This window comes from Cygnus olor, chromosome 2 (genome assembly GCF_009769625.2).
Source record: "Cygnus olor isolate bCygOlo1 chromosome 2, bCygOlo1.pri.v2, whole genome shotgun sequence".
Classification (NCBI taxonomy): Eukaryota; Metazoa; Chordata; class Aves; order Anseriformes; family Anatidae; genus Cygnus; species Cygnus olor.
Genome location: NC_049170.1, coordinates 46206414 through 46218423, shown reverse-complemented (window position 1 = coordinate 46218423; position 12010 = coordinate 46206414). Strand labels below are relative to the sequence as shown.

At 39.9% G+C, this 12010-nt stretch overlaps 1 protein-coding gene across 1 annotated transcript; it reads left to right on the top strand.

Annotated features, from left to right (window-relative positions):
- The first annotated feature begins 4630 nt into the window (after nucleotides 1-4630).
- On the top strand, nucleotides 4631-12010 carry NPHP3 (nephrocystin 3). The gene is made up of 6 exons (XM_040548453.1): nucleotides 4631-5757; nucleotides 6115-6240; nucleotides 7429-7579; nucleotides 9108-9260; nucleotides 10548-10681; nucleotides 10909-12010. The coding sequence occupies exons 1-6, from the start codon at nucleotides 5410-5412 to the stop codon at nucleotides 11071-11073; spliced, it is 1077 nt and encodes a 358-aa protein (XP_040404387.1). The 5' UTR covers nucleotides 4631-5409; the 3' UTR covers nucleotides 11074-12010.

Sequence of the window (12010 nt, the reverse complement as noted above, 5' to 3'; positions counted from 1 at the left end):
ACCCCCATGTATGCAATTTCATGTTGGGTCAAAGAAGACTGCAAGTTATAAGCCAGTCATAATGACAGGTATAGCCCTGGCCATGCTGGGTCACTTGAAAAAGGGAAGAAGGCATCTATCTCCTCACCATGTAGCAGACATTCCCTCAGATGTATACAGCTCCAGGACCCTATAGACCAGTCATGGTCTATATAGAGCCAGCTGGGGAACCACACAACTGCTGATCAGCTCTTGCTTAGCATGAGGGCCTCAGTGGAGGACAGACACAGATGCCTTTCACACAGGTGAACAAAAGGCAGGTGCCACAACAGGGCAGAGGCAACAAAGCAATTTTCATGCTCAGACCTTGAGATTGGGGAGTTTCAGGCTTTTTTGGAACAAATAGAGTACCAGATTCAAAACAGATCATCTGAATTGGAAAATTCCCCCTGACCTGATTGTGTTTTACATCAGGTCTCACGTTTTACAAAAGTAAGAAGCCGAGTAAATAGATCAGTCATTTGGCTTATTCAAGCTTGCACTTAGTACGCAGGCTGGAGTACTAGGGAAAGCCAATCAGTCAAAAAAAGACAGCCCAGCAGCAAGCAACCTTTTAGAGAAAGGTCTTCATCATCACTAAAAAGAGGGAAGTAGAATCCTATATAATCCAGGACAAAACTAATCTTACCATGTTACATCTTTTCACTGCATATCATCTGCAGAGCTCTCTTAATCATCTTAATCATCTCTCATGAATCAACTTGATCCAGTGCAGGCACAAACAACTCAATAGTGACTTACAAAGGCTTCTACCACACTTTGTTTATGACTGCGGTATATAGCCTTAAAAGTCACTGCAGCATGAGTTAACAAAAAGGATATTTTGTAGAAGTTTGTTCAGCTGCCTTTCATTTAAAGCATCTTCTGCTTTCAGGTCATTATTGACATCTATTCTAATCAGAGCAACTCTTATTTTTAGCAAGTAGTCAATCTCTGGCAACATGTAACCTCGAAGTCTTCAGCTTCCTCTTAACTACCTATATCCTGACCTTGTACACTAAATTTTACAGGGATACATAGGTAATTATATATTGGATACATTATTGTAAAATGAACATCGGCTAAGTTGGAGCTCAACCTAATAGTATATGTAAAAATCCTATGTTCTATCAGAAGGCTAGTTCTGGCAGCTCTACTTACCTCCACAGGACAGATCCTCACGTTGATAGATTTTGTTCATTACCCATTGATAACAGTACCTAAAATAAATTAAAGACAAGAATAAAAAACTTCTACAATAAATCATTTGGTATTATAGTAAATATATCAAAGACAAAAGCACTCTCCCTAGAGGTACCATGTAAATGTTTTTAAACTTCAGCCCAGTAGATTTTATTAACAGCAAACCAAGTTTTAAGACAGCCAGGACAGCTAACTGGAATTGAGCGAAGGGATATTACATGCCATATAATGTGATGCTCAGCAAAATAAATAAATAAATAAAATAAAATAAAATAAAATAAAATAAAATAAAATAAAATAAAAATATGGGGGTTAGTCTTTCATAGTCTGGACATTGGTCTGCTGCTAGAAAGTGTTGAGTTACTACCTCTGTATCACTTGTTTCTTTTTCCTCTTTCCTTCACTTATTAAACTATCTTTATTCGACCCACAAGTTTTTTTGGTTTTGCTCTTCTGATTCTCTCCCCCATCCTGCTCAGCAGGGGTTGTGAGTGAATGACTGGTGAGTGCTTAATTACTGACCAGGGTCAAGCTACCCCAACATCCCACACATGAATTGTCTTAACAACGGCTCTATATTAGGTAAATAACAGTAATGTTAAGCATGAAGCTGATGAAGCATCCCAAATGTCTGCGCTGAATGGTGAAGAACATTATGACCCAATTCACAGAGCATCAATGTCCTCAAAGTACTAAAGGTTGGGCTGCTCCAAATGAAGCCTAAACGAGTAATGTAACAAGATAATGTTGTTTTTAAAGAACTTGATATTTTCTCCAGTGAACAATTTTGTGGGTCAATTCTTTTCTGTAAGTTAAGACAGCTCATCCTCAGATTTTCTGAGATGCTATTTCCAACATCTGTGCAAAGATATGAACAGTTGGATGTCTTTCTGAATTGTACTAATGGGTGATTTAAAGCAATCTTTGTTAGCTTACAAATTAGATGTTGAAAGAAGCTATCCTAATCTCTAAACATTAGAGAAAACCAACACATGAAACAAGTAAGAAGGGTAATCTTTCTATTTAGAAAGGCTTGTGTCAACATATTCTCTACTACCCATAACGTTTCTGTAATGCATCCAGAGGCAGCATTAGAGAAACAATATCTACAGTCCTCCAATCTATGTGCTACTGTCAAGTGGATTATTATAAGGAATCCAGGAACTCTTACAATACTACCATTTTTATTCTGGGTTTAAAGCCTAGAGATTTTGATTTTCACAGACTCAGAACACAAAAGGAATTCAGTTCAAGCACCAGCATGAACATATTTCTAATTATTCCCAGAGCTCAAACATCAGTGGAGAGCCTGATACCTACATAAAATGAAGAAACCAAGAGCCTTGCTTTGTCACGGAATTACAGGCTCATTGGCTGAATCACCTTGTACATATTCTTGTCAATATTGGAGAAAACATAGTAGCTTCCTTCCTCTTCCTACAGTTATCATATATTCTGTATCTTTTGTTTTGATTTTTCACTGAAAAATAGTTTAACTGGAATAGATTACCAATGTAATCATAAATGACATTCAGACAAGAAAAGCACCGGAGCAGCCAGGTGACAAGCTGTTCACCTATACAGTGACCAAAATCTTTTCGCACATCCGTAGCTCACGCTGGTATAGGGTTCGGGTAGTTACTGTTGATTTTCTGACATCCTCATCCTCATCTTCATCCTCCTGCACACTTGATGGCCCAGCCTTGTCTTCTCCACAGCCAGACTTAGCAGAAGACTTTCTGCGTTCTAAACGACCTTGGCATTATTAGCACCAGGTTAGAGTCGACGACAGTGCTGAGTACAAATACCATTTTTAGTTTAACACACTCTGGTCAAATCTGTCGATATCTCAACCCTTCGAGCCCCACGTTGGGCGCCAAATGGACTGTTGTGGTTTAGCCCGGCTGGCAGCCAAACACCACACAGCCGTTCGCTCACCATCCCCCCTCCCTCTCCAGGATGGGGGAGAGAAACGGGAAAGTGAAGTCTGTGAGTTGAGATAAAGACAGTTTATTAAGACAGGGAAAAGAATAACAACAACAATAATAATAATAATAATAATAATAATAATAATAGTATTAATAGTAATAATGTGTACGAAATAAGTGATGCACAATGCAATTGCTCACCACCCGTTGACCGATTCCCAGCCTATCCCCGAGCAGCTGGCCCCCCATGAAAACACAGGGGGAAAGTTAGGGCAAAATCAAGTCAGTGGCAAATGAATTTTATTAACAGCAGACAAAGTTTTAAGACACAGCCAGGACAGCTAACTGGAATTGAGCAAAAGGATATTGCATGCCATAAAATGTGATACTCAGCAAAAAAAATAAATTAAAAAAAAATATATGGGAGGTTAGTCTTTCCGAAGTAGCCATTGCTCAGAGACTGGCATATTCTCCAAATTCAGAATTTTCACTTAGGAAAATCCCTTTTCTCTATTGTACACAAGAGTAAGTGATCTTCCCTTCAATAGATTTTGAGATTCGGGACTGTATCAATGGAAAGATATTTCTAGCATTTTTTTTTAATTTTTTTTTTCAATTACCTGAAAGGAAGTTGTGGAGAGCTGGGGTTCAACCTCTTCTCACAGATAACTAGTGATAGGACAAGAGGGGATGGCCTCACATTGCTCCAGGGGAGATTCAGGTTGGAAACGAGGAGACATTTCCACATTTCCTCTCAGAAAGTGAAGTCAGGCATTGGAATGGGTTGCCCAGGGAGGTGGTGGCATCACCGTCCCTGGGGATGTTTAAGGAAAGGTTGGAGACGGTGCTTAGGGACATGGTTTAGTGGGTGATATTGGTGGTAAGAGGATGGTTGGACCAGATGATCTTGGAGGTCTTTTTCAACCTTAATGCTTCTATGATTCTTTAAGAAAAAAAAAGATTGGTATTAAAATTGGTCATGTCTAACAAACCTGGCACATATGTGAGGAAAAAATCGCTTTAAAGTAGCTATATTTTTGGTTTTCATGCTGACAGTAAAACAGGTTCTGAGATGTGGGAGCAAACTGACATTCTCCTGAGTTTCATGGATCTGTTTCTCTGAAATACCCACGATGGTCGAAGGAACCAAAGCTTTTGAAGAGGTACATAACCCTGCCTTCAGCATACAACATTTAATTTTCAGGAGACAGAGAACGCATTTCCTTTTTAAAAGTAGCTATCAAACACGCCATGTCAGAGGATAATCTAAAAGGCGTATAATCTACAACTGCCTTATTCCTAAAAGGGAAGATTATCAAATGGAAACTGAGCTATGGAAGCAGCGCAATACACAAACACTGAGCCGAGGTGTGGTATGTCATTACCTAGCACTTGCTTCTTGGTAAACACAGTACCATCAATTCTCATTTCTTTTTATTCAGAGGATACTAAATGCTCTCAAAGGTCAGTATTTTAAGGTGGTGAGAGAGAGTTCCCCACAGGGTCTCAACCTCATAAAAGCTTGGGTCACAACCTGTATGCGTGCATTTGGCTGAGGAGATTGGAGCCTTATAAACCTGTATATCAGCTCGGTGCATTGTGTGGCTTTCAAGGCCAGTGACAGACCCCGTGAGGTGGCATACTTTGGAGAGAAAATGGAAAATTTTCGCTGGCTTTTCGGCAGGGCCTGGCGGCTTCGGGGGGACGCGAGGCTTTCCCGAGGAACGCTAAAATGGCGGCAGGGCGACCGGGAGGGCTTGCCGTGCCCGGGGCACAGCAGGCACCCCTCCTGCACCCCGCTCCTTGTGAACATCGTCGGAGATACGCCTTTCGAGCCCTCCTTCCCCATGATCCACACGCCCTCCCGGCATTGCATTTCAGCTTAGCTCCTTTATTTTGAGGCAAAAACTGAAAATAACCCACATTTCCTCAGAGCTTCCCGTTCCCTGCCCATACCACCGCCAGCCGCCCCCCCGCCGCGGATCGGGACGGGACGGGAGAGGACGGGACGGGACGAGAAGGAGGGAGAGAAAGAGGAAGGCGGCCCTTGCAGCGGCTTCCTCCCGCCCTCCCTTCCTCCGGCCGCCGCCAGGAGCCAGCCATGGCCCCGGTGCTGGGCGGGCTCCGCGGCTCGGCGGGACCGGGGGAGCGGTGAGGGGCAGGGGGCCGCTGCTGGGGCAGGGAGCAGCCGCCTCCGGGAACGGCGCCTCCTCCTCCCCTCGGTGTTAACCCCTCCCCGGGTTAACCCAGGGGGTTATCCATGGGGACGGCGTCGTCGCTGGTGAGCCCGGCGGGCGGGGTCGGGGAGGTGATCGAGGACACGTACGGCGGCGGCGAGGCCTGCGAGATCCCGGTGGAGGTGAAGCCCAAGGCCCGGCTGCTGCGCGGCTCCCTGCGGCGCGTCGGGGCCTCGCGGCCCGGCGGCCTGATCGGGGCCAGCTTCAAGTCGACCGCCTCGGTGCAGGAGCTGGAGTGCGTGGCCGAGTACGAGCGCCTGAAGAAGGAGTACGAGATCTTCCGCGTTAGCAAGAACAACGAGGTGGCCTCCATGGTGAAGAAGGAGGCCAAGCTGGACAGGGAGAACAAGCGGCTGCGCGCCGAGCTGCAGGTAGCCCCCCGCCGCCCCCTCGGACCACTCGCCCCGCTTCACGGGAGAGCTGTGGCGGGGAGGTGAGGAGCGCGATGGTTTTTCCTTCCCGAGGAAGGCAGGGTGCCAGGGAGGTGGCACATGTCCCCACGCCACCCTGGTGAGCCGTCAAGGTGTGGCCAAGGTGCGCCTCTAGGGACGGGGCCGAGCGCTGCATCTCCTCTGCAGCAGGGAGAGTTGTAGGGTGCTGGGTTGGCGCTGTCCTGTTCGGGAATGTTTTTGACAAGCTGAGGCTTTTTATTGGCTATTCTGCTCTCTCAGAAAAAAAAAAAAAAAAAAAAAACAAAAAACAAAAAACGGCGTGTTAAATGTTTTCAGGCACTTCAGAAAACTTACCAGAAAATACTCAGAGAGAAAGAATGCGCGTTAGAAGCTAAATACCAAGCCATGGAGAGAGCTGCAACGTTTGAACATGATCGAGACAAGGTCAAAAGGCAGTTTAAGGTATGGCTTGACTTTTCTTTCCCTGGGAAAATGATCAAAAAAAAGATAAAGATATTACTTGGTCACATTCCCCAAATGAACTCCTTTCCAACAGCTTTTACGAGGACCTTTCCATCTTAAAAAGATTGCAGTATCATGGTCTTGACTGATTATTTTCTTCAAAATAATCTTACTAAAACTTCCCTATAAAACAGAGAAAAAATAGAAAACAGCCTTTTACATACTAAAAGGAGAATACTCAGTGATGCATTTTCAGCTAAATTCCTGTGTTATTTCAACACAGATTCTTGCAATTTTGATATCTGAGAGTGACAGGAAAATGTGTGCCACAGACTGACACGTGCTGAAGGAACATATAAACACAGTTTTATTATTTCTCAATATATATTTGTATTTAGCATTTTAAGGCTACTAGGTTACATTGAAGAGATGTGTATTGGTACATCTATTTTGACTGCTAAAAAATGACAGCCAGTTAAAGAGAAAGGCCTTTGCACTTATTTGGGGGATGACTTGAATGGCCAAGCTGATGCTTTTCCTGCTGCAAATGATGATATTTTCACCATCCAAAGCAGGGCAATAGGCCTTGTTTTTGCGCTGTTTTAAGCTTCTTGATATCCTTACATTTAACAGGTGTTCATATTTAGCAGATAAATTAAAAGAGAATTTTTTTTGAGTTCATTTAAGAAAATGAGACTTGAAGAGGATTTCATCTCATTGTATTTAAATCTGGGTTCTTGTTTTCTTCACCTTACAATGGTAGTGTTTTAAAAACTGGACTGCTAGAGATACTTGATTGTGTTCTATTTTTGGAAAAAATAAAAAGGAACCTTTGAAGGAAATTACTACTTGTGGTGATTCTGAAGACACTAAACTTTAAAAGGTCAAGAAAGTTACTTGCCATTTTTAATGAGCTTCCCATACTAATGCAGACTCCTAACATTCAGAACAGTATGCTAAGCTGAAAAATGGTAAGATTTTAAAATTAGACATTTTAAACTATGTTTTCTGCTCATTTATAGACTTATGTTTATTTTTTATTGTTCACATTTAGCCTTTCCCTGCTAAAAGAATGCTAGAGAGTTATTTTTCTAATTGAGAGCACATAATAGGAATTCAGGAACATGATACTGAATTTCAAAAGATTTATGGTGTGTATTTCAATCTTATGTTTTTCTCCACATATAGATTTTCAGAGAAACTAAAGAAAATGAGATTCAGGACTTACTGAGGGCCAAACGAGAGCTAGAAGCAAAACTTCAGAGACTTCAGGCCCAGGGAATCCAAGTGTTTGATCCTGAAGAGTCTGATTCTGATGACAATTGTACAGATGTTACAGGTAAGAATTTCATCCCTAGCATTTTGTGTTGAAACATGACTGAAGTCTATGAATAGTAAAGCAGAAGGTTTACTATTTATCTTCTGTTTATTAATCCAGCTTGAAAAGCAACATAAAATATTTCCAAGGATAAAAGGAGCTGCCTTTACAAACCTAGTTTATATTGTGAGAAAACCTAATTTTCTGGTCTTATGCAGGAATCAATGGAGAAAATAGAGCACTGTCTAGACACAGTGACTCTGTGTTTTTTTTTTTTTTTAATTGTTCTTTGAACAATTCTGAGTTTTGTAGTCTCTTCCAAACTTCTTTGAGCTTTCGTATTCTAGATCTGAGAGGTTATGTTCCAAAGGATCCAGAAGAGCACAGCTGAAACCAGAGGGAATCTTAGACTTAAAACTATGGATGAAGAAGTATCCCAATCTCTGCTACTGTACTTTTCAAAGTAGCAGATATAGATATTTAACATGAACTGGCCAAAAGAGTAATTTCATCAAAGAATTTTTTGAAAGGGAAACCCTAGCAAACTTAATGATACAAAAAACAAAGTATTGTATATACCATAAGAGGTATTTGATAATACGGGAGGGATTCAGATAGGTATGTGATCAGTTATGTTGCTTTGTATCTGATTCAAAATTGAGCAGTAAGTGTAGCAGACAGTTAACGCCTTGACACTGTTGAGGATTGCTACCATTTACTTCTTGCACCATGAAGGGTTACTGAGGAAACCCTGCATTCAAGTGCTGTTGCATAACATGTGCTTTGCTTCCTGAGATATATCAACAATCACATCTTGTCAGCAATATTAATATGTGATGTTTAAAATTAGAAACATTTCAAAATGCAGTGATTTTCTCCTTGCATAGTAATTGTCCATTTGAACTGTAGTGGTACAGATAGTCTTCTTTTATATAATTTTTTGGCCTTTTGTGTTAAATTCATTTTTGAATTCATACTTCCCTTCTTATGTTTTTGCAAGTCTTTCTCAATTTCACAGTTTTCTCCACTAAAGATTATTTAGTGTTTATATAGTTCAGCAGAAGCATAATCCGGGTGTATTATGAAGAGATGCTGCGAAAGCTGTCTCATACAGCACAGAAAATGTATTTCAATCGTGACCTAGAGCCCCTTTGCATTCTTTCAGCTCTGGAACATTCCTGAACAAAAGTAGTCAATTTTGTGATGTGTACAAATGACTGCAGCAATACTGTGAACTGTTTTACTGATTTGTAATCCAAGTCAGCATTTGAACCCAATAGATGTGAGCAATCCAAGTAATAACAAGTAATAGCAAATAACCACATCCTTTATGAGGATGGTTTCCCAATAACTTCAGACAAACACTCGTTTAGAACTACAGGACACGGAGGTGTGAGCAAATCTGATAAAGGAGGAAAAAAAAAAGATCAGTACCATGTGACAGTAGATTTCAGATTTCAGCTGGAACATTTAAGACTGATTACTTACTTTTTTAAATGATAATTAAAAGAGGTTTTTGTTTGTTTTTCTTTTTCTTTTCCATTTTTAGCTGCTGGGGCACAATCTGAATATTGGACTGGAGGAGCCCTGGGAAGTGAGCCATCCATGGGTAGTATGATGCAGCTTCAGCAGTCTTTCAGAGGGCCTGAATTTGCTCATAGCTCCATAGATGTTGAGGGACCATTTGCAAATATAAACAGAGGTAAGTAATGGTGGCCTGTTTTGCTGGGATTGTATGCGTTTATGCCATTTTTTTTTTCAGTCCATTTTTAGCTAATTTGACTAAAGGATTATTTGGGAAGTTTCTTTGCAAAAATAAAAGGAATCTGTAGTTTTAAATAGCAAGTTGCATTTAATATATATAACTGTGATACGTGCAGTAGTGATTTTAGCAAACAGCAGTGAACAGTGCCTATTTGTGGATAAACCAAATACTTTGTGCTTCATGTTGATTAAGGAAGATAGTTACCTCTTTCAGTGTCTGCTGGGATTCTTTTTTCCAGTTTGATTCAAATTTCCGACTTCCTGAATGTGAATGTTACATTGGTATTAGCATAAACTATATCTCTGTTTTCTCGCTGGATTTTGCATAGTTTCTGAGTCTGATTAGGGTGCTGTTCATTTAAATCTGATTGCAAGACCGAGATGTATGCTTCTTTACATGAATCAGTGTTAGATATTTTGTTATCGATAATTGTTGCTTTTGAACTTTGTTTCCCAAATAGCCTATTGTAAACGGGGTTCGGGTTCTCTATTTTCTCCCACTGTTGTCCTGGCCCTGGAACCCCTCGTGCATCGCTGTTCCTCCCTTTTTTCCTCAGTCCTTCAAGCTCTGATTCAGATGTCTCTGCCTGCAAAGTGGGAGGGGAGGGTCTGCTCTGCGATGGCGACAGCTTCATATACTAGACCTTTCATCATGCCAGGTGGTACTGAAAGGGAAGCCTATTCCTGGCTTGAAAGAATGTTCAACCACAAAATGGAGAGCCTAAGAAAGTTTTAAAATTCATTACTTCTATAGGGAATTGATGTACAGTACAAATATAGAAGGCTATTGACTTTATCTCAAGAAGAGGCACTTCCCATAATGTTTCACTGTTGTTAATTAACATGGTCTAATTGAAATACATGTAGATATGAGGAAAAAAAAAAGTTTGATTGTAAGTGTTTTTATTTCTGCATGTTTTATCTATTTTACAGCTATTGACTTGATTTTTGTACATACATTTCATCAATGCTATTTTAAATGAAATACCATTTTAATGATAATACACATTTAAAAATATTGCTTTGCCACATTATCAAATTACATGACATTATCAGATGGTATGTGTTCTCTAAATTCAATTTTAAAAAAATAAAAATAGAGTAAAAATGTTACTACTATTTTAAACAAAATGTAGTATTAATAATGTTAAGAGGTGATGACTTATCCATCATCCAGTGTAGTCAGATGTGGAGATCTCTAGACTTTTGTTTTATTTATTGGCAGATGACTGGGATGCTGCTGTCGCCAGTTTATTGCAGGTTACTCCTCTGTTTTCTCACTCTCTGTGGAGTAACACAGTAAGATGTTTTATTATTAATACTGATGAGACTCAACGAGAAGTGGAGATCTTCATTCAAGTGAGTATCTCACAAACCTTTTGTTTCCATTGGGATACTTATTCAGAAATTTGTCCAATATTTCTTGAAAGCTTTAGTAGCTGTATCCTAATTTCAGTGAATTCAGAGAAAGTCTTTTCAAGGACTTAAGGGGAAGAAACTGCATAGACAAAAAAAAAGGGATTTATCTAGTAGGTCCTTGATGCTATACAGATTTATTACTAAAGCAGTTTCAAATTTTCTTTCAGAACTACTCACCAAAACTTCAAAGAATCTGTGAGACAATGGGCTACTTCTTTCAAGTTGTTCATTTTCCAGCAGAAAATGAAAATCATTTTAAGGATGTAAGAAAATGGGAAATTGAAAAAAGTTCATTAGTCATTTTGCTCCTACATCTAACTTTGCCAAGGTAAGTATTTTCCAGACTGGTAAAGTAAATGGAAACTGGTAATTTATGCAGAGCGCATAGCTTATTAGAATGTATGAGATCCCTTTCTCAGTACATTTCCAAAGATGATATCTTCTAAGTGGTACTCCTTCAAACTTCAAGTTTACTAGTGCACCCAGTTAAAAGAATGTATCAGTTTTGGTCATTTACTTTTTCCTGTATCTTTAGATTCTGTTAAAATTCAGCATGAAAGATGCCTTCATAATAAGGAAATGCTTTGCTTTCCAAGATCAGCTCTCTGCTGTTCCGCTGGTCCCTCACATGGCTGGCATGAATGTCTTCAGTGTTTTTCATTTACTTATCTATCCTTACATGTGCCTTGATTTTACTCTGTCACACATTATTTTCTATCTCTGTCACCTTTTTGGACTAATTTCATGGCTCCTCTTTGTGGTACCTTATGCTAGCTTTCTACAATTTAATTTACTAAACTCATAATGTTTTAAGACACACGATGATGCAATGTTTTCTATTTGTTCGGTAAGTTATGGCCTAACCTTCTAGAAGAAGACACTTAAATTTCTAAATGCAAAACACTGAACTGAAGATATTTTTAGAATTGTGTTTCTATGGTGTATTAGGGAATTTTGGGCAGAGAGTTTTATTTCGATGGTTTTGGGGGAAGTAGGGATAAATTTTGCTGAAAAAAGAGATTAGAAAACATAAAAATTAAGGATTGTGGAGTGGTCATTCCAAAACATCTGTATGAAAGTATAAATCTGAAAATACTGGTATGCTCTAAGTTTCATATTTGGGCTAGATTTTGAACTCTGGGGATTTCAAAGCTGTTGCTTTATTAGAGTATTAACTAGACCTACTGTTTCTGTAAGTAAAACATGTTTCCCCAGAGAACTAAAGGCTGGCTTAAACACTAGTAGACAAGATTTATAGCAGTGGAGTGC